Genomic DNA, 26,237 nt, shown 5'->3' with positions numbered 1-26,237 from the left:
AATGTTTTGTTAAACCTAAATACATACTTACAAACAAGGACGTCTCAGCTTTTTTCAGGGGGTAAGGGGTAAAAAAAGGGGATATAAAGTTTTATGTTGGTGTAAACAGTAACCCCCTCCCTTGGACGTCTATGCTTACAGAGTATGATTGCTGTGACATTTTATAGGAGAACATATTATTTCAGATTCTAAAATTTGGTTCTTAAGATATACAGAATTAACCTTTAAATTTATATTGTGCCAAAAATTTGTATCGATGCAGAAACTTTGCAATAAGATATACGCACCTTAAAAATTTCTATTTGGTTCAATTTGACAGGTAACAGTGTTTTGCTATCATTTATTCATTTTATATTTTTTTGTCTGGTTTCTGAACCAAAAGATGAACCAATCCGTGGGTACTTTAGTATACATGTTAAGTTCACTTGTGTTATATGATTATCAAGGTTTTATAAACGGTAGAACGGTTGAATCTACTGCTCGTAATTAATAGTTTTGTAGCACAGATTTTATACAATTAAGCTGGATCTTTAAATCATTTCAATGGTGCGCCAAATCGGGATGAGCCAACTTTCCACCAATGAGAGCACAGAATTTTAGGAAATGCCGCGCTGTGATTGACTAAAATTCGGCGCACCCCGATTTGGCGCACCATTTAAATGATTTAAAGATAGCTCTAGTGTCTGTCTGTAAGTCCAATTTGCTGTTCTTACTGTGAACATATCTTCACCTCCCTGAATCATGTCTGTCCTTCTGTCGGCGACGTTGCTCTATATTCGGTTTTTTCTACTGTCTATGTAAAGGAAAATTTAATAGTTAGGAGACCCTAACTCATTAGCTGGCCTCTTAAATTGTATAGTATTTGACAAAATATTTAATTCTTTCGCTTCATTTCATGCTATTAACAGCAATTTAATCATGATTCTTAATTATATCTATTTCTTTGCTTATATGGGACGTAAATGTTCTTTTATAGAACTAATCCTAGTACACAACTTTGTGTAATTTGAGGATTCTGTTAACATACAAAGCAGAGCTTTTTAGGTCATGACTAAGTTTAACCTGAATTAATCCTCTAAACACGTAAAACGCCCCCTTCCACCCCCCCCCCTTGAACCATCCCCGCCTTTCATGGATTAACTTCCTTGTCCAAATAAAAATGAACATCATCAAATAATTCTTCTATTTATGATAATTGTGTTTTTTAGTAGCGCAGCAATTCTATAATTAGGACACATCTGTACATCTACAAAAGACATTTAGTTAAAGGTTCCTTGGTTATTAAAGAAATAAAAATACATAATAAGAAATCTATACTGAAGGAGGGGACATTAATCTGTGCAGTACTCAATTTACACGTTCTGTCAATCGTTGGTTAAAAACTTTGGAAACTTATAATAATCTTGAATATTAAGGTTAAACTTGGCATGTTGTATTTTCAAACATTTTAGCAAATAATTTTAAACTACCAAGGGATTAATTTTATTTATCATTATTGGGAATGTAAATAAATTAAACGTCCGTTGTCTTATCCCCTAAGAACTATGGTAAGCAATATAAAAAATACATTTATGGAGTAGTGGAAGCAAAGCTTTATTGAACATGCTTTCTGTATTGACGTTACGTACGGACCGACCCTAATTATAGAAAAGCTTCGCTTTTAAACATGCTTGTTGAAAAGGTACAAATGATATATCCTAGATGGTTTTACAATGTGATAAAGTTCCAAAACTGCATCAAAAGGCCAAATAAAGAATATCGTTGTGTGGCTGTGGTTTGATTTTTTAGTAGTGAAGCTACTCTATATTTCACTTTTTATGTCTGTCCGTCTGTCCTTCAGCCCGACAGTCTATCAGAAATGTTATTTTCTCGGCTGCAATTTAAGACAAACTGCTGATCTTTTGGTGAGGATACTTCTTACCAACGAGCATTTAGTAAATAATTTACGTTGTCCATCTTTCGGTCGGTCAATCTGCTTACTAAAGACAAATTTTTTGAAAGGTTTTGTAATGTTGAATTGTTCCTTATAAACAACAAATCTAAAGTAAAGATGTACATACAGACAACTACCTCCCTTTCTTTTTCAAAGACCTGTTTTGTGTGCTTCTAAATTATTTTCTGCTACTTGGCTGTGTTAATATAAGCGAGACCATTGGTTGATATTCAATGACCCAATAGAAAGGTTACACAAGGTGGTTGCGATGGGGAGTTACAGTTATTTAACCCTTTTTCCCTCTAGTGTTTTACTCTAATGTTGTAAACAACAAATGACTCTAGCAGATAACGCATGCAAGGTACACTCTATCATTTATTTCAAGTTATTTAACAATCTTTTGAAAAGACTCTTAGAACCCAATAAGGACTAACCTTACAGAAAATGAAAATAAAATTTGTTCATTGCTTTCATCATGTGCTATATTTCAATCTGTTCATTATTTAAAAATCATATTCTATTTAAAGCAAACATTAAAAAAATCATTGGTATGTAAAAAAGGTCGTGCAATCAAAGGGTTGATTGTCTGCAATATTTGGGATGTTTCGATGGTGAGCAGTCTAAGAGATCTAAAAGGATAAGACAATAGCCGATAATTGATGTTCATCCTCAACAATGATACAAAAAATACCCCTTTTGTAGATTATAATTAGTGGATGAAACTTTTGAACACTCAACTTAATAATCCAATTAATCTAAATTCAATGTAGTTCCCAAAGTTGTAGAACTAACGAATAAGAAAAGGTTACAATAAACCTTTGGGGAGTGTAATAAACAGGCCAATGTCCCCTACCTCGTTGGAACAGCCTACAAAAAGAAAAAAATCAAAACTAAAGTGTTGGAGTGTCCCTTTATGTAGATACATATTTGCTAGTGCAAAGGTTAAGTAGGATTCATGAATACTTCTCATTAACCTCTTTTAGATTCGCAGCTGCTCTTCATTTTGTCATTGTCAGTATGTCTTTCTATCTTCTTTATCTTTTTTTTTAAAGCGCAGATCCAGTCTATTAATTTCAATATGAATGAATACTTCTCATTAACCTCTTTTGGATGCGCAACAACTCTTTAGTTTGTCCATGTCTGTCTTTACATCTCTTACATGCACAGCCACTCTTCATTTTGTTTGTGTCAGTGTGTGCATCCCTGTGCATCATCAGATCTTGGCTATTACTTGGCTATTGCTTATGGTGTGCGGGTATGATCTGTACGTTCAGCCATTTGGCAGCTAGCAGCCTTTAAAACTCATAGATTTGGCACCTTGGGGCTAAATAAAATGGTTTTAATCTTATGATTGTACATTTTTATATTCGTAGACAGCTGGATATAATACGATGCTAGACATTATTTTTTCGTATGGATGAGAACCGGTTCCTATCCACCGGATTCGAGTGAATAAGAGAAAATTAATTCAATCACATTTAGAATTTAGATTTATTTTCAAGAGAGATTTCGTGATTATTACTAAATACAGATCTATAATTTGGATTAAATTTGGATGTATATACGTGAATAGAATTTTTTTTTGTCAATTTAGGTTGCTAACACGGATCTCGTTTATTGGTCAGTTCGTTCATCCAGTGGAAGGGGAAAGGATAGGATAAAGGGGGTAATTGTTATTTTATCCAGCTAAAACAAAAATCTGTTCTGAAAATCTGAAACCATAGAAAACCTAAAAATGAAAACCTAAAAATCTATAAATCGATCTAGCACCCCAACTAATAGAAAATCCGTAATAAAACTTGAGGAAAATATGTAGAATGTAGATTTAAGCAATCCCTGAAAATTTCAGCCCATTATCTTAAAAAGGAGTTGAGAAAATCACGAAAACATGAAAATCTAAGAATCGAACTAGCACTCCAGACAATAGACAGATGGACAAAACAATGTATAGATTAGATGGGCATATGTTATAAGAATCTTCACTAAAATTTCAGCTGTCTATCTTTTCTAGGAGCCGAGAAATTCATGTTTTTCCCACTTTGTCTCAGATGGACAGACGGACGGACAGACGGACGGACGGACATTTCGAATTATAGAGTAGCTTCGCAACTAAAAATATTGTTATAAAGAGTATTATCTTAGAAAAAAACTTAGATAGCATTACCATCTTAGCAAGTTAATTAGATTTAAATGTTACATTTCAGCAAATTTAAAGAAAAAAAATTTATCATAAAGGGTGAACCCTCCTATTTTTGACTAGATGTAATATAATTTTCTGCCGCAACAAAACAGCATCTTAATTTTTTATCATGTCTAAATTATCTTGTAATTAAAGTAACTTTAAATGGAGCGTGAATGTAAAAAATTCTTTTCATATTATCAAATCTTAACATTTTCTAAGCACCTTTAACTATACTGATCAACCAAAAACGTCCTATTAACAAAAATATCGAGGATTTATGCCTTGATTTTGCTTTTTTTGGGAGGGAAAATCTGAACGTTTTTATTTATTAAAATGTTTCTAGGGATATTAACTTGTCATATGTATAGTTTAAACAATTTACTTACTGTTAAAGTTTAAATAACAAGGATGACAACATCCATAAAAGCGAAGCACTGAAACGGTAGGACAAACGAACATTAACACTTGTATAATGTCTGAACTGAATGATAAGAATATAAAAGTATAAGAGTCGAAGCAAAATTTAAAGTAAATTTGTTGCAAAACTGCTTGATACAGGATAATGTTTATGGACATCCTTACATTTTAGGACTTGATTATAGAGTTGCTTTGCTTATAAAATTGTTCTTTGTTGTCCCAGGAATCAATATACCAAAAATCAGATCAAACGGATAATTAGATCACATAAAAATTTGTTGTTGAAAAAGTAGAAAAATCAACATGTTTAAAATGGACGTACGGATATTCTGGTAATGATTATAGAGTTGCTACGCTTTCTAAATCGTACCTAACTACTACAGGAATCACCATGCAAAATTTGAAATCGATAGGACAATTCTAACATGCCTAAATCAACGAATAAAAGCTATCTATCTCGGACGGACGGACCGACCCTAATTATAGAAAAGCTTCGCTTTTAAAAAGTAATATATTTAGTTGCTAATTTACTTTCTAACTAGGGTCGTCCGTCTTCCTGAGTAAAAAACCGTGGCTCAACATGTAGCGCATCCGCTCGTCGTCGGGAAGGTAATAGGTTCGATTCTCGGTCCGACACCGCGTCATAACTAAAGACGTTAAAAATGGTTCCTACTGCTGCTATGTCAGGTACGCGACATAAATAGTTAGAGTATGGGGAATGCCTTGGCTTAAAACAGGCGCAACTTACTACCATGCACAGTTAGGACTTCTCAGACAAACGTCGTGCAATCAAAGGGTTGGTTGTCTGATGGGCAAATGGACGCTTTACACCGCAAGCATAGGGCTTAGGGCTGACAACCCTATCCCATATCCATAAAAAGCCACATTGTTACAGAAACGCTGACGAATTGTCAGCGGCCTATGTTCCCCCTGTGAAGTTAAAAGGGCTTGTTACTGTTTTTTCTTGTATTTGTGTCACAGCTAACTTATATGTTATCCCTGTTGGTCGGTCTGTATATCAAGAATGCTTACACTTCCTTTTTTTTTGTAAATTATCCAAGGAGTTGAATTATTTTACCCATACAAGAGGTGATTATTCATCTTCACTGATAAGTACATCAATTTGATAGTGTATAATGTCTTATCCCTTCAGATCCCTGACACTAACCCTCTTATTTGAAGTAAAGTAGAAACCAATGAACCAAAAGAGTTAAGTTTTTTTTCGGGAAGCTACTTTTATTTATGATTAATAAAGTTTTTTATAATATTAAATCTCTTTATAATTCACTTACGAAGAAGCATGCCGGATAGACAGAAAGACAGACAAAGTTAAATTACATAAAGATAAAATATGAAGAAGAAAAAAATATTTTTACTTTATTTGAAAATGCACATTACATAAAATTTGTACAAACAGGAATTATTAAACAACACTAAGTAAGAAAAACAATTACAATCAATTAATTATTTAAAATTTTAAATTAATAGTTTACAAACAATGGGGAGCGTTAGGGGTGTTTCACAATCCCCTGGTGAATTTCTGTGCACGCCACTGCTTACATTGTTTTGCAGCCAAATTTATGAATCATTTTAGGAATTTATATCAATGAAAAAGTGGGTTGCTCTCCCCCCCTCTCCTCCACACCTTTGCCCATATTATTCCAATAGAGGATAGGGAATCTGGTTTAGTTATTGACGAAAGTTATTCGTGTAAATGGAATTTCAAAGTATTCATCAAATCAAAAATTTACTGGCTACCCTAGGAGCCACTGGTCCACCATCCATTAAAAAAGATTAAAATGAATAATTTGAAAAAAGGGTTAGTTTGATAATATGATATTTTTTACCAAAAAGTATTATTTTTCAACAGGTTAATAAATGATATGAAGCTGTTTTAATAATTAACATAAAATGATCTCCTGAAAGAAATTTACCATTTTGACTGGTTAAAATAATAGGGGCAAATTTTCATTAGGCAAAATTAATTCAAAATAAAACTAAATTAAATGAAAAAAATCATAATTTATTGGCATTAAGATCAACATTTTCAGCTTGGTCTGATTCTTTGACAGTTGTTTCGCCATGGTTGTTGTCAGTATTCTTGTCAGCACTTGTGTTATCATTCTCCTTGCCACCAGTTGTATCTTTGTGACCACCAGTAGAATCATTGTCGCTAGGTTTGTGACCTGTTGTATCATTGACATTGTCTTCTTCAGATGTTTCAAACCCAATCTCTGTATTGTTATATTATTCTCTTTTATTATAATGGTGTTAAAATTATACCAACTGCTACTATTCCAGCTTATAGTGGACATGATTCACAATGAGATCTTATTTAATGTGTATTATTGATGTTCATGTTTATGTGGTCAAAAACGCTCTTAAGACAACAAACCCCTTGATTACCCGATCTTTGTCTCATCTAACTGTACATAGCAATGAGTTACACCTGTTTTGGGCCAAGACATTCCACCCACTCTAACTGTTTATGTCTTGGTCTTGATATAGCAGTAGTAGGAACAATTTTGAACGTCTTAAGTTATGACGTAGTGTTGGGCCGAGCTTCGAACATATCACCTTCATGTTGTGTAATGAAATAGTTGTTAATTCCTATAAAAATAATGGAAAAGAATAATCCCTGAGCTCTGAGCCGGGCTGGGCTTCGAGCTTGTGGTCTCCATGGTTGTTGTTGTGGTTGTTCTGCATGTAGTTGTGCGGCAGGTGGTTGCTGGGGTGTCTCCTTCGGTGTATCCTAGACAAGTAAATTTCGTTATCATAGATAGCCAATTCATAGAATGTCCGCCAACTTATCTAAATGTCAGTTTTTAAACTTTTAAGCCTTAATGTCACCATTAACAACTCAATTGATAAATGTCAACAAAAATAACTGAAATTGAATTTTGACACAATACTCACAAAGTGGTTGCTTTTGTTTTTGATAACAACTAGGAAAGTAGTTGTAGATATGTTTGTTTAAAATAAGGCACACAGACACACATCCAATTACTCTTCACATCTGTATACCTGAATCTGTATCACATATGTGTACATCACCCTTTTCCTACATTAACAAATTATCAACAATTTTATTTTTTAGTAGCGTAGCCACTCCATGAGTTATTTTTTATGTCTGTCTGCCATACTTATTTCATCCTTCTAACCGATTTTAAGCTTTAGGATAAATATACAGTGTGTTTTTTTTATGAGAACTTTTTTGAAAGCAATTTTACCCCACTTATAGTTATCAGAATTTAATGATTAATGGCTTATTTTCTTTGTTTTTTAAGGCAATTAATAGAACAACAAAAAATATTTCAATTTTTATTTAAAAAGAACAGTAAAATCTAAAATTCAAAACTTAGGTGTCAACATCTAAAAATGGTTTTAACGCATTTTTCTTATGCTCAAATAATCAACCTTTTGCAAGAATGGCTGCTAAACACTTCAAAGTTGAGATATAGAGCTAAAAATGTATACAGATACTATTAGGGACATGTACTAGAACATATCAAAGTTTGAAGGTAATATCTCAACCAGGGAGGGAGTACTGGCCCCCCAAAGTCGACTACAGAAAATCCATTTTTTAAAGAAAAATGCGCTAAAACCATTTTTATATGTTGACACCTAAGTTTTGAAATTTAGATTTTACTGTACTTTTTAAATAAAAACTGAAATATTTTTTTGTTGTTCTATTAATTGCCTTAAAAAACAAAGAAAATAAGCCATTAATCATTAAATTCTGATAACTATAAGTGGGGTAAAATTGCTTTCAAAAAAGTTCTCATAAAAAAAACACACTGTATATTTTTTTGGTAAATTGTTGATATTTCTTTCCTTGGTCATTGAAGATGTTTCTTCAGATTCCTAGAAGCACAATTTTTTAAAAACATCTGCTTACAATAAATTGAATTGAATAAATCGGCTACGCCTCTTTATATCTATAATGATTTCTATTGCTTTTGACTGTCAAAGTTTTTAAAATCTATGAAATCAAGATTTATATTATCACGCAACCTTCCAAATGACTTTGGCAGTGGGCAGTATCACAAAATTAACAGAAGGAGGTCGCAGGGGCCATAAAAATGACATGACGCGAAAAAATTAATAAAACTATTTGTATGAAGTAAAAGTCATATGCTTTTATCAAAATGGGATTTAAAAAAACTGTGCCTGGCTAATTTTGTTGGTCTGTTTTTGGCTTGATTTGGCATACTGTTCTATATCTGCAGACAAGATACCAATTAAATCAGGAATTTTAAGGGATAAGAGTATGGACGACAAATTTATTCAGTTATTGGTTGAAAATTGTGAATATTACTAGTTTCAACCAACCCATCAATCAAGATTCAATAAAAGTTTTTAAGCTAAGGAATGATAGATTATATAAATGTGTGTACCAATAGAGGTTTAAATATTTTTTCTATTCTGTTATTAAATGTATACTAAATATTATATTTTTGCGTCCAACAAGCTTCGAAATCATATATTATTAATGTTTTTAATCTCTATTTAAGTAATATCATTCCTTTGGCAAGAATTAATATACTTTCTACACATTTATCGTTCTTCCAGAAACCATCCTAAATTATAATTTTACTTTATTTTAAGTTTGTAAAAGTATTATTTGCCACTCGTAACGAAATTGAAGTTTTTTAAAGCAAGGGGATGGTAAAGAAGACTGTCCCTTGAAGAAATATATCTTAATAATACTGTAAGTGCGCTACTCCAATTTTTTTTCTTCTGAATTTTCCCTGTTTTGAAGATAATCTTCCCTGTTCCGTACGTACTGACATGTCCCATAATAGTGTAGCTGCGCTCCTCCAATAATGAACCTGTATATTCCCTGTTTTAAAAATCATTCTCCCAGTTCCATTTCTCCAGTCGTATGCTAATAGACAGACGTACGGACATGACCCAATAATAGCGAAGCTGCGCTCCTCCAAAAATTTACCTGTATATTCCCTGTTTTAAAAATTATTCTCACAGTTCCATTTCTCCAGTCGTATGCTAATAGACAGACGGTCGGACATGTCCCAATAATAGCGAAGCTGCGCTCCTCCAATAATGAACCTGTATATTCCCTGTTTTAAAAATCATTCTCCCAGTTTCATTTCTCCAGTCGTATGCTAATAGACAGACGTACTGACATGTCCCAATAATACTGTAGCTGCGCTCCTCCAAAAATTTACCTGTATATTCCCTGTTTTAAAAATTATTCTCCCAGTTCCGTTTCTTCTGTCCTCTGCCCAATGTCCTTCAAATATATTCCCGTCTGAAACAAAAAAAACAACAAAAAAAACACACTATATACATTTAAGTAGTAGTGAGATGTTTGTTTGTACTACTACTGACTGTTTGCTTTAATCAGATAGGCGTTGTCTTTGTCCCTGGCAGGTTTTAGTCTATTTATCCTTGTTCAAAAGATTGCTGAGAGTTTTATCTTGTATATGCAATTTATTATATAAAGTTATTAATCTGGTTGGTTAATCAGACACAATATTTCCTTGAACATGGAAAGGAAATTTTAATAAACGAAGATGACTTAATAATTACTTAAATTGGCAATTTTTTGTACAATATGATTACCCCAAGCTAAGCTAAAAAATCAAATAATTAAATTACCTATTATATGAATGAAAAAAATTATTGCACGTTCGCATCAAAAAGTGTACACTTTCCAACCAATAATATGCCTGGATTGTTCCTACACTGTGTACTTAATGGTATGATTAGAAATGTAAATCTTCTAATTTCCTACTTTTTGTTAGGTATTATATGAATATAATATTTAATTTCTACTTTGGCTATTTTTTAATTTAAAAATAATTTTATTTTGGTCTAGACTTTTTCCAATACTACAGTATAGTATTGATTTTATAGATACTGGTAAAAAAAGATCACCAATAGCATGCTGCCTTGTGTCAGAATATAAAGGAATTGGGATATATGAAAAACTTTTTTTATTACCACCATCAGGGTAGGTGTATTGGATAAAATTGTAAACGATAAAAGTTGTATAACTTGTGCTGTTAGCATAAAATCTTTTAGGGGTAATTTCGAATCTTGATCGTATTTGACAAATAAAGAGCTTCTACTGTTTATAAGCTTCTAAAACGGGGGTGATTATTTTACCATCTATTTACTTATCCCTGTAGATCCTTAAGAGAAGAGCATAATTTTTTCCTTTTACTAACCCTTAGCGGGGAGCCCAATCTAAACTATATCTCCGTTGGCCCCAATCCTGATGGGGCTTTCCAGTAGCCATTATAGTATATCAAACGAAATACTACTGTGGTAATACGGCAAACCGACGGACGGGCAGTTTACAGAATTGCTACGCAGTGACTTATCATAACAAGCCTTCTGCACTAATCCCATTATATCACCATTTACCTCATGACCGCCGGTGACCCCGCTGTCCAGCGGTCAAACTGGCCCGCCTAAATATGGGGAGGGGCACGGACACGCAGCTATCACGCGCCCCTCACGCAATTATACAACCGGGAGGCGCTGCCTCCCCTTTTTCCACAGCTACCCCCGCAGACTGTCTACCGCCGTGGGCTAAGCCCTTGTGTCCCACACCCGAACTCGCAACCCGTGAGCTGAAACGTTCGGCTTACCACACTACCCCTACCCCTTCCCCCTTTATTTTCATATTATTTGAAAATAAGGGCGTGCTTGACTTTGCACTTTGAGAAATCACTGACAAAACCATTCTCCTTGACAAATCCATCATACCTTTAAACCTTGATAAAATAAAAACAATTTTATTGGAAAGGGAATATTTACAATCAAATTGTAAGAACATGAATTTACAAAACTTGGAAAGAATTTCAAAATATATTTGGCAATTAATAATCTGTATGGTATTGCTATATTTATATTAGTTTTATATCTGTGTTCTTGTGTTCAATAAGACTTTAATTTTAAATATGATTTCTTTCAGCAGTATATAAAAAATGGAATAAATTTTAAATTGTCATTAAAGATTTACTGAAATCCCCTAAATGTTGCTACATCATCACTATATTAGTATAGGATTTAAACAACGACAATTTCCACTACCCCATTGCTTTTCTTGGGAGAGTTTAATTCTGCACGCCCGTGCATCCAATGTCATCAATTTTACCTTAAGTCACAAAGCAAAATTCTTAATTGTTAATGGGAAGGTTATGTTTATCTTTTTCTTAAAATTTAAATCTAAATAATTTGCTACTTTACAAATTACTTTATTTGTCAGTCCGTCTATTAAAACATATTGAAGATGAAACTGCTTTAGGTAAAATTTAAAATGGTTGAATTAAAGATAGAAAAATTAACATTGTGTTTCTAAAAGTTTAGCCTAAATATTTTTCCTTGATTTGTGGTTTAAATAAATGTCAACCTTGTTTACATAAAACTATAATTTTCTAATTACAGGGACAAGGGACAATACACACAAAGTAAAAATAACTTTACTCCTGCGGGGATCCCTGTACAAATTATAACCAACCTAAAGTTAAAATAACTTACAAAGAACTAGCCCCCCACCTCAAATATTATAAATTTATTTTAGAAATAAGGGGTACTGGTGATGCGCTCGCAATGCACTTTGAGAGAAAAGATTCAGTGATACAATTCTGTGTTTATCATACATCACTAGAAATTATACTATTGACATCATCCATGTTGATTTGAGGCATTAAATTAAAATGTTCGTGGCTTACATAATACCGACCAACCGAAATTATATGAAATTATTGCTACATATTTTATGTTGATTCGATAATTAGACTGTAACTTATACTGGCACTCAAAGTTTTATTAACGCAGTCTTTCATTAATAGAATTCAAAACTTTGAGGACTTTTATCAAAGCATGATTGGTAAGTTCAAACTTGTATTGTCCAAAATTTTCAACCTAGAATTTTTTCCTCTGGAAGGGAAATTTTTATCATCATCTTTGAGGATGTATTTATTTGTCTTATCCCTTGATATCCCTGTAATAACTTGTCATGCCTTGTCCCTGGCTAATTACCTTTAAAAATGATGGTTCCCAGTCCCTGTCTCATTCCCCCACTCCATTGGCCTTCGTAAACATCTCCACTTCTATAAAAAATATTTTTGTGAAAAAAACAAGTACGAATATGTCAAAGCTCTTTCTGAAAAATAAGTACAACAATTTTAAAGGTTAGCATTTAATTCTCTAACTCCATTGGCCTTTGTAAACATCTCCACTTCTAAAATAAATATTTTTATGAAAAAACAAGGACGAATATATTTAAAAATAACAAATATTTTTTGAAAAATAAGTACAACAATTTTAAAGGTTAGCATTTAATTCTACCACTCCCCTTTTGCCTTCGTAAACATCTCCACTTCTATAATAAATATTTTTGTGAAAAAAACAAGGAAGAATATGTTCAAAAATAACAAATATTTTTTGAAAAATAAGTACAACAATTTTAAAAGTTAGCATTTAATTCCACCACTCCACTTTTGCCTTCGTAAACATCTCCACTTCTAAAATAGATATTTTTGTGAAAAAACATTGGATGAATACGTCCAATTAACGTTAATGATTTTTAAAAATCTATTTTTAAAAGTCTTCGTCTAACCCCCCCACTTTATTGACTTTCAAAGCATCACCAATTTTGACGAGGGAAACCATAACGTCAGAACTAATGAAGAAAATTTCTATCTAATACCCTTTGTAAACATTTACCCATTTTAGGGAATAATTCATTAAGAAGAAACAAAAACGTTTATCAGAAAGAGATTAAATCAAAATTTGTATATTTTTTCACAATATTATGACTTAGAAACAATGTAAATTATTAAATGCAGGAATAAAACTAAAACATTAACTATCTTTTAGAAATGAAAAACAAAAAATTGACCTCACTATAAGAAATATTGATCGAAAAACTTATGTCTCCTCTAATTTTTTGTCTCAAATGTCTTGTAATAATTGAAGAATTATAAAATTTATAAAAGAGGGTTAACGTTGTGTGTTAGTATATAGTCAAATGCGCTGAGTAAGTCAAACTGTTCCTAATTTTGACCAAATGTTATATATATGAAATGGTCAAAATTATAAATGATATGCAAAAAAAGACCTTCTTTGTTTCAATTGTCTATTTCTTTGTCCCTGAGTCCAATATCGTGTGATGAATTGAAGGATTTTCAAATTGATAAATTTGCCCATTGTAAAAATGCATTTTTTTATCAATGGTACTCTACAAGACAATTGTTTCTATCTGTCGTTCTGAAATTCTTTTTTCCTAGGGGACTGTTAATTACACTGGTACCCAAAGTTTAATAATCAAGTTCTTTTATGCATGGACTCAACAACTTTGCGTACTTTTCTCAAATCTTGAAACCTTGGAGGGTTTGTTTACACTGCACTAGCAGTGTCCTAACTTTCCAACAAATATAAAGAACTTGCAGTGGCGTGCGAACCGAAGGGGGCGTTTGGGGCAATCGCCCCCCCCTAGCGATCAAAACGCCCCCCCCTGCCCCCCCCTAGCCATCGCCCCCCCCCCTGCCCCCCCCTAAATGTTGAAAAATGCCCCATTTTGCCCCCCCCCCCTGGTCAACAAAAATGCCCCTTTTTGCCCCCTACCCTACAAAAAGCAAAACTATCCCAGTTTCCAAAAAAAGATCAAGAAATACCCAAAAAAAAAAATTTTGGCGCTTCGCGCCAATCAGACAGTTACTATTCATTTAACCTTACCAAATTTTCTAATTAGTGTAGAAATTAGGTTATAATCTTTTTTCACTGAACATAACAAGCCAGGTAATAGGAAGTATTTTATTTTGTATAATATAAACTTTTTACCAAAGAAATTTTGTACATCCCCAATGATGATACACAAAATTACCCCTAATATAGATTACAATTAGTTGATGAAATGTATGGAAACTCGACTTAATTAACCAACCAATGAAAATTCCATAAAAAAACATGTTTTTTTGTAAGGGTATGTACACAAGTCCCCAAAGTTGTTGAGCCAACGAATAAGAAAATTTTATATGAAATATTGGGGACTAGTGTAATAAATAGCCCAAAAACCCCTCCCTCCCTGCATATTTGAAGAAAAAAATTTGCGCTTCGCGCCCTTCCAAATGGTTTCTGCTTTTTATCATATTGTATATTTTGTTTTTATTTCTATAAAAACATGTGTAAACAACAAATATTTAATCAAAAAGTTATTTTATATAAAAAAGAAATAGCGTTGATATTTATCTAAGCCTTTTTCTCAACACTGTATGTCTGTCTGTATAACTATATATATGATGTCATATTATTTTCAGGATAAGTTTATCATTTTTTTTGTGTACATACCCTTACAAAAAACATGTTTTTTTTATGTAAATTTTGAATTTTCATTAAAAACCCTTAAAACTAACTACACTCTATATTCCTAACTTGATAAAATACGCCACTCTTGTTGTCTTTAATTGATTTTAGTTCAAAGGGGGAGTAAATATTTTTAGATGCGCTTCACACACCGCCCTTATAAATCCTTGGAAACACCACTTAATCAAAAATTAACAGAGTTTTAAAGTGCCATTTAAAGAGGGTAGGATATGTTGATATAACTTTTTAGCTTCTCTATAATCCACTATGGCTGTCAGTACGTAATGCTAAAGGGGAAATGTGATTTTTTCAACTGCAATTAAAGAAAGAAGGCTAAAACTTAATGTTAACATTCTCATCATTATGGAGTATAATTAACTATTAAAAATTCATGGAGGTCGGATGTTTTTTTTGTGCTTTGCTACTTAAAGATGTTGTCATCCTTGTTGTCATACAATAAAGAAATATTTAAAATCAGTTTTACATATAGGTTAATTTTTGGTAAATTATTTCCAAAATGAGTGTTTTTATCTCCACCCCCCCAAAATTTTTTTTAATGGGGTTTTTCATCCTTCCTGCTGAGATTTTACAACATCCCCTTCCACCTATAAAAAATGTATTGTGGTGGGGGGGGGGGGGGGGAAGGTTAAATTATCTTCTGTATTTTTTTTTCGAAGATGCTTTCTAGCTCCCTTCCCTTCGGTCATTGCAGGGTGGGGAGAAGGGATGGGGGAGAAGAGATGGTGGGGGAAAGAGATGGGGGATATAAATGGGAAATAGGGATGGGGGAAGGGATGGGGAAGAAGGGATAAGGACTAGAAGGCCCATAATCAAATAATCCCACCCCTTAAAACGCCCTTATTTAAAATTAGTATATATAATCAAAATGCCCCCCCCTAAAGCAAAGTGCCCCCCCGGGGCACTTTGATTTAGGGGGGGGCAAAATTTTACAAAATCTTCAAAATGCCCCCCCCTAGACAAAGTGCTTCGCACGCCACTGAAAGAAGGGGTAATTTTGTATATCATTCGACCCGCATGATAAAGTAAAAAATAAAGAACATTATATATAATTTTACTGGTGTCTTTGTCTTCTCTAAATGTTCATTTATTTCTTGTTTGAGAAAAGGAAAACATTTGGCCAAATCCTATTAGGCCAGCCTATGAGCTATGGTTTCTTATGTCCTACATTTTCTTTTCCCCTTTTATTAGTGTAGAACTAACCCTAACTTCTAGGCTAGCATGGAAATTTTATATGTTTTAGCTACGCTAATACTTTCTTCTTTAATTCTTGTTCTTGTTATTTTTGTTTTTACACTCAGGTTTTACGATACAATTTTATTGGAAATTTTTAGAATAGTTTTCTAGGGATAAGACAATGGATTTTCTGTAGTCGACTTTGGGGGACCAGTACTTCCTCCCTGGTTGAGATATGACCTTCAAACTTTGATATGTTCTAGTACATGTCCCTAATAGTATCTGTATACATTTTTAGCTCTATATCTCAACTTTGAAGTGTTTAGCAGCCATTCTTGTTAAAGGTTGATTATTTGAGCATAAGAAAAATGCGCTAAAACCATTTTTAGATGTTGACACCTAAGTTTTTAATTTTCAACTTTACTGTACTTTTTCAACAAAAACTGTAATTTTTTTTGTTGTTTCATAATTTTCCTTAAAAAACGAAGAAAATAAGCCATTAATCATTAAATTCTGATAACTATAAGTGGGGTAAAATTGCTTTCAAAAAAGTTCTCATAAAAAAAACACACTGTAAATCCCAAGGTATTAAACGATAGCACAATTCAAAAGAATCTAAATCACAAAAGATCTCTGAAACGGTTGGCTTGAATAATGCTTATCAAGGGTAAGAGGAGAGCTTGGACTGTATGGACTGGTACCCATAAAATCTTGAGTGGTTAAAAACTAACAGTGTCAAAACTATTCAAATTCAACCTATACCTTCATTCTAAGGGATGATTTTTAGTTTATTATCATTGAGGAATAAATCAACTTAATGTCTATCGTCTTATCCCTTAATATCCCTGAAGTTTACCTGTATTTCATTTTGCCCCATCCTTTCCTTTGGCCACAAATCCATTCTCCTTCATATCTCAACTTTTCTCCCCTGGTTTTATTACAAAATTTTAGTTTTTAAAGGCGATACCAAACATTCTAAGTTCTATTTATAGTACATTTTAAAAACGTTTCCTCTGCGTTTTCCCTAAAAGGGCCATGTTGGGTACAATCTCCCCCCCCCCTCTCCATTAAAAAATAATTTGTATTTGTTTGTTTATTACTTTAGGTTAGGTTATATTAGAGTACTGAGTAGCCACGCAGAAGTAAGACATTAGGAGAGAAAACTACCCTACCACTTTCAATCAATTTACAATTTATCTTTTTTAAAATAGGGGAGAAGGGGTCAGTGATTCCTAGGTACTTTGAGGGAAAGCATCATTTCCTCTATTTCATGAATTAAAACTGACCAAGTGTGTGCTAATGTGTTTAATGAAAGTAGATTTCCTAAATGGAATGTTAAAATTTTGCTTAATTTTCCTGAGCCAAATTTGAACTCCAATTCCATTTTTGTTATTGTTCTTCCATTCGCCAGAATACTCGGTCTGGGGACCTAAGAAATTAATACAAACATAACATGATTCAAAATAATAAAATTGATAGATATGGCACAGAAGCATTACAAAAAAATCAGCCACGTGACGTCATAAAAATGAGGGATTATCTATCTATTTTTTAGGGGTTTTATTTCCCACTTCTTTTCTAATCCATTATTTTTATGATATCACATGGAATTTTTTAAACACTTTAAAAAGCTTCTATGGCACAGGTTTATGACTTAAAGGAGGGAAAGGATTGATTGAAAGGATAGATTGATTTTATTCCTTTGCTATTTTATTAAAGCCTAGCAGTAGGTTCGATTTTTTCATATTTTATTTAGTGCTTTTATATTTCACTTTCTTAATCAATACTTCCTAGCCAATAAAAGGAATTTCTAAAAGACCTTTAAGTCAGAATATCCTATTCATAGGGTTCCTTATAGAAAAGTAGCATGATAATTATCCGATTGCTGAAAAGGTTTTTCTCCTAGTGAAGCTTTTAGGTCCAGAGATAGTTTATAATTAAAATATTCCACCAAAAAAATATGAAACTAAAATTAAAATTGGAAGGTCGACTTACATTCTTTTCTCAAGTGCCTCTATAGGCTTCTAAGGGCATAACTGCTAAATATACCATGCTTACCAATAAGCCTGCCATAGCCAACTCTTTTGTCATGGCTCCAATTTCCTTCATATTCCCAACCTAAAAATTAGAGTTAATTGTAGAATAATTTCCTTCATATTCCAAACCGAAATATTAGAGTTAATTGTAGAACAATTTAATTCATATTCCCAACCTAAATATTAGAGTTAATAGTAGATTTATTGCACATCCAATAGTAACTTTTCTTTTTATTTGTCTATCTATCTGTTTTTTCTGTCAGTCTGAAACGCTATATAACTATGTAACTTTATAATACTCAGGGCCAAAATCATGCCTTCATATTCCCTCCCTTTTTAAATCAATCTTTACATATTTCTGTTTGTCATTATGTCTATCTGTCTATCTGTCACGCTATTTATTTATGTATTTGAAGTACATTTAAGACGGCTATAACCATTACCTTTAAAATTATGTTCAACTATATATTATCCATATATCTGTCTGTTATTCTGTTTGTCAATCTGTCTGTCACACTGCCTACCTAACTTTATATCCTACTATCTATCTTTCTATCTATCTTTCTGCCTATAATCTGTCTTTCTGTCTGTCTGTCTCTCTGACAATTAATAACGCTATCTTTTTTTTTACCTGAAGTATATTTAAGAAGTCCAAAACCATGTCTACAGATTCCTTCCCATTGTCCTCTATACCAACCCAACTTTTGGTCCCCTGAAAAATAAACAAGTTGTTGAGTTGCTTCACCACCCTTCCCACACCCCATAGAAAAATGTCTGTGTACGCCCTTGGTTTGATATAATGTAACTTTTATTACTCTCTATTCTTCATACTAATGGTCCATTATCACGAAAGCCATTAAAAATATTTCAAAACAACAAATATTAAAAAAAATCAAAAGTCGTGGCTTCATTATAATCTAAATCTAGTTTACAAAGCTAATACAAAAAACGAAAACATCCATTATAAGTGAAGCTTCCTTTAATTTTATTTTGAAATCGACATTTTTCTTTGTTGTTAGTACCGAAGCTTTTTATGATTTTAAGATTTTTATGAAAATAATATAACCCTTATATTGCTTCATAAGGATATAAGTGTGCTAGATTGTATGATATTGTATGGTGTATTGTATTGAAGTTATTTTCATGTGAGAATGTATTAAATGTGGCTCACTTATGTCAAGGACTGGGTTACTGTAAATACTAGAAACATTAATTTGAGCACCATTTGGCGGAGGTAATAATGTCTGTTAGGTGTGATTCCTCTTTGTGGACCATTCCAACTCCCCCCCCCCCCCTTTTAAATTCCGATTATCTAGAAACTCCCTTGTTCTTTAATAATTGCAAATAAGAGGGAGGGGGATTATTTAGTTTATGTTTTACCTTAGGTTAGGCTAGGACAGATTATATTGGTTTTATAGGGTGACCCCGCAGGGCAATAGAATCTCTATTTAAGCCCCAAGAGGATTTTGTTTTCCTGCTGGGTCTAAAACTTGCAGGACAATTAAACTTGATAAACCTATCTTAACATAATTCTTTTTTTGTTTTTGGTTCACTAAAAGTTTAGGGGAAATTGTCGTCTGTTCATTTTTCATTGACTTCCTTCAGCATTAGTTTTTTTTTTATAAAACACACAATAAGAATGGGTTTTCCAGTATGGCTCTGAAACCGATTAAACCGAGAACCAGTTCTCAGCCATAGTAAAAAATCGTGTATAGCATCATATAGCATACAGACAATTTTCCACGAATATTGAAATAATATTGTCGACATAAACTTTTAAAATTGCATATAGATATAATGTTTTGACTGAGCAGCTAAAATAAAATAATCTCTTATGACAGCATTACAGATTGCCAGACACAGATAGAATGCAATAACATAGATAGCAAAGAATAATATATGATAATTACCTCTGGCGACGGGTAGCTGTGCCATAAACATGACAGACTGACGTATACACGCCAGGAGCGCAGCTATAATACAATTACCTCTGGTCACTGGAAGCCAGTTCTCCGTTTTGATGCGGGATCTAGTTCTTAATAAAAAAAAAGAATTAGAAAATTATTTTCAAACTAGCAACTTTATCCTGGCATTCCACAAACTTGCTCTTTAATCCTAAGTAAAAAGGCACTAATTTATAGCCTGTTTATATTTCACATTTTAAATAATATTCTGTTGTTAATGTTTAGTTTAAATGCTAATATAATGAAAATCTTTAAAACAAAAAATGTTCAAAATGTACATACGTTTTTTAAAACAGAAAGGCCTTGTTTTTGTCACAAATGGTTGTTGATAACTATCAAATTCCTTTTACAAATCAAATATTTTAGTTGCAATCTTGAGAATTTTCATAACAAACATTATATTAGATAGACTTGTACAGATTGAAAGTTTTAGGCTGTTATTATGTGAACAAAAGTAATAAGTTTGTTGTCAAGATATACATGTCGATATTGAGTTGACATAGATAAGAATAATTTTGTCATCTATAAATGCATGTCTATAATATATCAGCTATTAAAGCTTTTGATTAGCCGCTAGTAGTCTGCTTAATGAACTGCTTAAAGACTTGGAAATTAATAATGTATCTCTATGATTTTAAAACCTTTATTATTGAAATTATTGCATTTTTCACAGTTTATCCGATATAAATTTTTTCTATAAAATAATAGGTTAAGAAATATGAAGGGAAAATTGAGGTTAAAATGATGATTGGGTAATAACGTACAATTTTAAACTTATTTCACAAAATTAATAAAGGTTGAAGTTTTTTTGTAACCCTAATACAGAGTTTAACAAAATAACCCGACGTTTTATAGTTCTATTGGAATTTAAGGCCGCACAGGATTCAACCCACGGTAATCAGCCCATCGGGATTCAACCCAACAGAATTCAGTCCATATAGGATTTAACCTACAGAATTTAGCACACACAGGATTCAACCCATAGAATTCCGCCTACACGGGATTCTGATTAACGGAATTACGCCTACACGGGATTCTATTTAACGGAATTCAGCCCACACGGGGCTTAACCCACGGTGTTCAGTCCATACGGGATTGAACCCACTATAATCAGCCCACACATAATTCAACCCATGGAAAACTGGTACTTAAATTTATTTCAATATTTTTTCTGGTTGCTTCAAAAATCGGAAAGGGAATTGTTTTTTTGAAAAACACCTTTGAAACAATAAGAAATACTTTCAAAATATGATTTTTGTTTTTTCATGGCTTAATAAGTGGTTAAATAAATGAACCTAATAAATATTAAAGCTACTATGTAATTTAATTAAACAACTTTTAGTTTATATTCATTTTCTAAAACATTGAAGATGAGAGATCAGTGAAATTTTATATTTATTCAGAACTGGCTAATTCTTAAATTTGTGTAACACTGAAAAAATTTCATGCATAATTCTTCAGGTATGATATAATGTAAAGTAAGACAAAGGTCGTGCAATCAAAGGTTGTCTAACCTAAATGTGACCTCGTCCCTACTTGATACTAATCATAGATACTTTTAAACTTAAGACCTAATGGGGCATACATTACACAAATACCTTTTCCCTAGAGGCTGTGGACAAAGCCACGTGTCTTACATGAAGTTGTCCTTGTTCACCTTTATTGACAAAGAAAGTATGCATAAGACTTGTTTACATGCATTTATTTACCACAAAAAAATGCATTTTTTGACGAATTTCTTTTTTGCCTGGGACTAACTCCCCTCACCCCCCTTCCACCTATGTTTTATTCAGATTATGTTGTGTAAAGTTATCATCAAGAAAGCTATGAAGGGCTAATTTCAAGCATTATTAAAGCCCCTAAAGTGAGCTAGAAATATATTTTTAGTGGGGAGTTGAAAATGATTCAGTGGCAAAATAATAGTTTTACCCATACTTAAGGAATAAGGGAAAATAAAAAAAAATAACAATGACAAAAAAGAAGATTATACTGCTATACAGTAATTATATAAATGATATATAATGAGTTTACCAAAAGTCTAAGTTTCAGTTTAAAATAATCTAATGTAAATCACAAGCCAACACAAGAGCTCTTGCTTGCTCGTTAGTTCTCAGATTTTCATCGACATAACTATATTAATTATCCATGTTATCCCTGGTGTTTCCTTGCGACTTTTTTTTATAAGTACAGAATTATACAAAACTGTCTATAATATAAACAAGGACAAACATGTCCAAGATGCGCGTAATAAATAGTTCGTATGATAAGAATTGGGCAATTGAGTACTTAGTTTAGTAGTTTCTAGAATTGTCTCAAGTAGAAAAGAAATACTTTGGTAGGTCTTGCCTTTTTTTGTTTGTTTCAGGGGCGTCCAAGCTTTTTATTTTGGGGGGGGTAAAATGGCGCGCGAAGCGCGCCGCAAATTTTTTTTATCCCCCCCAAAATTTTTACCCCGGGGGTAAAATTTGCTTGGGGGGGGGGGGGGTAATTACCCCCCCTGAAATCTCTTGGCAGGGGTAAAATTTGTTTACCCCCCCCAAAATTTACCCCCGGGGTAAAATTTTTGGGGGGGGTAATTGAAATTTTATAAAAAATTTAGTATTAAAAATGCGCGCGAAGCGCGCAAAAATTTTTTTTGTTAAGAGATTTTCTATTTTGGGGGGGGAAATACCCCCTCCTAAATAGTTGGGAGTGCCGTAGACACCCCCAGGGTAGGGGTAAATTTTAAATGGGGGGGGGGGATAAAATGAAAAAAAATTTGGGGGGGATAATCGCCCCATTACCCCCCCCCCCTTGGACGCCTATGTATGGTTCTCCTTTAAAATGAAGCGTCTTGTATGTATAACCCGTCAGATTGATTTAGGCTATTTTTTGCCCCATGTATATCCCTTTAAATAAAGAGCCCCCTAAATGCTAGGGGCACCGTCGCTATTATTCTTATAAAATATTTCTTTACCTTGTTCGACTAGCGGACAAAATAATTTTTCTAAAAGCCTTCATGAATCCATAACTTTTACCAATCAATTACTTACAAGTTTACTTAACTTTCAGGAGAATCTACTGTCATAGATAAATGGAAACACATTAAAAAGGTCGTTTTAGATATCTCAGTTAGTAAATTGGCACACATATAGACTTTCAAATACTTCATTAAAAGTGAAACTTTTCTATATTTATGTTTGTTGTACTTCTGCGAAGGATAGCTTTGTTGCTATTTTTAGAATGTTAGAATCCTCTTTTTGTTAAATATAAAATAGTTTTAAAATTTATTTAGGCAATTTTGGACAGATTTTTTGGTGCATCTTGAGCATTTAAATCTATATAAATTTGTTAATAACCGCTTTTATGGGTGTTGTCAAGACACAACCCAATCTGTCCCGATTTTGTATCACTTTGAAAAGTGCGATTCCAGTTACGTCATATACGTTTCGGGAAAGAAAAAGGGAAGGGGGGAATAAAATCTCTTCAAAAGAGATGGGAGAAAAGGGAAGAGATTTTCTTCCCCCTTCCCTTTTTATATGACGTCACAGGAATCGCACTTTTCAAAAGTGATACAAAATCGGCACAGATTGGGTTGTGTCGTTGTCAACCTTGTTATATTGTTTTATACACTTCGAATTCGAGCTCAATAGACGTTAATTTCGGTTCCATTGGAATTCAGTCCACACGGGATTCAACCCACGGAATTCAGCCCAGCGGGATTCAACCCAACGGTATTCAGCCCACATGGAATTCAGCCCACATGGGACTCAACCCACGGAATTCAGCCCACACGGGACTCAACCCACGGAATTCAGTCCATATGGGACTCAACCCACGGAATTCAGTCCATACGGGACTCAACCCAATGTACAAAATTACCAGTTTTAAAGTATATTTTTTTTTAATTTGAAAAAAAATGTAAGTTTTGAAAAAAGTTTATGTAATTTTTTTTATTGTAGAAATTATTTTATAAAATATACTTTATAAAAAAATTTGAGAAAAAAAAATTATTTTCTAAAAATTTTGTTCTCTTTGAAAAAAAATATTTTTTTTCTAAAACCGGAGAATTTTATATATATATATTGGGTTGAATCCCGTGTGGACTGAATTCCGTGGGTTGAGTCCCGTATGGACTGAATTCCGTGGGTTGAGTCCTGTATGGACTGAATACCGTGGGTTGAATCCCGTGTGGGCTGAATACCGTTGGGTTGAATCCCGCTGGGCTGAATTCCGTGGGTTGAATCCCGTGTGGGCTGAATTCCAATGGAACCGTTAATTTCCTATAAATTTCTGACATGGAAATGAAGCAAGTCCTTTTGCAAATGTTAAAGATTAGAACCTATTGTGTAATAAAAGTTGTCGCAAATATAGGAATTAAATAATTATATCTTACTTCCTCCTGTTGTTCATGGAATTCAAACATCAGTCAAATTATTTCTCCTCAGAAATTAAGCATTTTTATCAGAAAATTATAATATAAACAAAATTCTATAGTTTATCTGAAAAAAGCTTCGTTTGGATATTTTTTCATAAAAAAGTAACATGATGTCTATCTGCATGTAGCGCAGGATCTCGCGAACCGCTGTACAGATATTGTTAACCTTTACAAAACAAAATTACCCCTCTTGTAGATTAATATTATTGGTGGAAAATTTTTAATTATTTAGTTTTTGAGCTAACAAATAGCAAAACGAGTTTAATTACTGCGAAAGAAAGGTGTAGAATATCTTTTAAAGTCTTTATACCCCTCCCTTCCTCCCTGAAAAAAAGAACCATAAAATTATATATGTGAAGAATAAGTCCTTGTAAATAAATAATAGAATAAGCTGCCGCTCAAGGTGTCATTAGTTTTTAAGGGAAAAATATATATCAGTGATAAACTTATCTAGACCCTTTATTGTCCTACACAATAAAATAATTGTTATATTTGTAGCCAGGGATAAAAGAATGAACTATAATTACATCACAAATGATGATTAACAAAAGTAACCAATTATTTCAGGGGCGTCCAAGCTTTTTATTTTGGGGGGGGGTAAAATTTTTTTAAGGGGGGGGTAAAATGGCGCGCGAAGCGCGCCGCAAATTTTTTTTACCCCCCCCCCCCAAAATTTTTACCCCGGGGGTAAAATTTGCTTGGGGGGGGTAATTACCCCCCCTGAAATCTGTTGGCAGGGGTAAAATTTGTTTACCCCCCCCAAAATTTACCCCCGGGGTAATTTTTAGGGGTAAAAATATCAAAAAAGTAAAAAAAATGTTACAACTCTAACGGCAGCTTCGTCTAGAACGGAAATTTACCTGGGATCTTAATGGATAAGATCAGACAATAGACGATAAATTAAAATGCATCACCAATATGGTAAACAAAATTATCCCTTATGTAGATTATAACTATAGGCTTAAATGGTTTGACATTACTTGTTTGGGACCAACCAGTAAAAATTGGATAAAACTATCGAAAAGTTTTGAGCATACAAATAACATATCATAGTAAAAAAAAAATTGGTTACGAGTATAATTTACAGTCCAATCTACTCTCCCTTCCTGGAATTGAAGTTTACTCAGACAGACACGTTGGAACTTCTGTAACTTAAAACTTTATCAAATGCGTTGATTAAGTCACACTAACAATAAATATACAATATGTACGTCTCGCAGGGAGGGACTTTGGACTGCTACACTGGTACCCAAAGTTTTATAACTACGTAATCTTTGGGTACTTTTAATGAATATTAATAAGTTGGATCCAAACTAGTAGTGTCCAAACTGTTTAAGCAGTAATGTGAATAAAACTTTCCCTATGTAATGCTTTACTGTAAAGGAGACCAATATCGGTTCACAGAGACCCTGCATTACAGACAAAAAAAGCTTAATGCTTTATATAATAGGATATAAAAGTATTTGGGATGTCTTTGCAAAGGATCTTGGTAATTGTTGAACCGATATGGTTTTCCTTTTCTAGAGCGAATCTTATTTTGGTTCAGGGAAGGTTCAAGAGAAATTGCCCCTAACCCCCCCCCCCCTTCTTTCTCTTGGGTATAGTCGCTAGTAAATTATAATTTAATTATTAAGAACGTCTAGTTATTTTAATCTGTAAGAAATTAGATATTCAAAAATCATTTTAGCATGCTAATTTAATTTTATATGATAACTATTAACTATCACAAACAGTCTTTTATGATCATGACAAA

At 33.0% G+C, this 26,237-nt stretch overlaps 1 protein-coding gene across 1 annotated transcript; it reads right to left on the bottom strand.

Annotated features, from left to right (window-relative positions):
• Window positions 1-8,687: 8,687 nt before the first annotated feature.
• LOC145323133 (uncharacterized) lies at window positions 8,688-24,550 on the bottom strand. Its single transcript, XM_080165521.1, has 10 exons — window positions 24,443-24,550; window positions 20,014-20,138; window positions 18,735-18,815; window positions 18,126-18,185; window positions 17,427-17,496; window positions 16,924-16,998; window positions 12,549-12,619; window positions 9,722-9,804; window positions 9,060-9,112; window positions 8,688-8,757 (listed from the first exon to the last, which is right to left on the bottom strand). The coding sequence occupies exons 1-10, from the start codon at window positions 24,457-24,459 to the stop codon at window positions 8,688-8,690; spliced, it is 705 nt and encodes a 234-aa protein (XP_080021647.1). The 5' UTR covers window positions 24,460-24,550.
• Between the last annotated feature and the right edge of the window lie 1,687 nt (window positions 24,551-26,237).

Source organism: Acartia tonsa, chromosome 6 (assembly GCF_053477335.1).
Source record: "Acartia tonsa isolate MP-2025a chromosome 6, ASM5347733v1, whole genome shotgun sequence".
NCBI classification, from domain to species: Eukaryota; Metazoa; Arthropoda; class Copepoda; order Calanoida; family Acartiidae; genus Acartia; species Acartia tonsa.
This window is presented reverse-complemented; position numbering and strand designations above follow the sequence as displayed.

Coding starts and splice junctions, on each gene's coding strand:
- LOC145323133 (XM_080165521.1), bottom strand. Junction 18,816..20,013: donor ACAGCTACCCGTCGCCAGAG/GTAATTATCATA, acceptor TTTATTTTTCAG/GGGACCAAAAGTTGGGTTGG. Junction 18,186..18,734: donor ACTTCTTAAATATACTTCAG/GTAAAAAAAAAG, acceptor TCTAATTTTTAG/GTTGGGAATATGAAGGAAAT.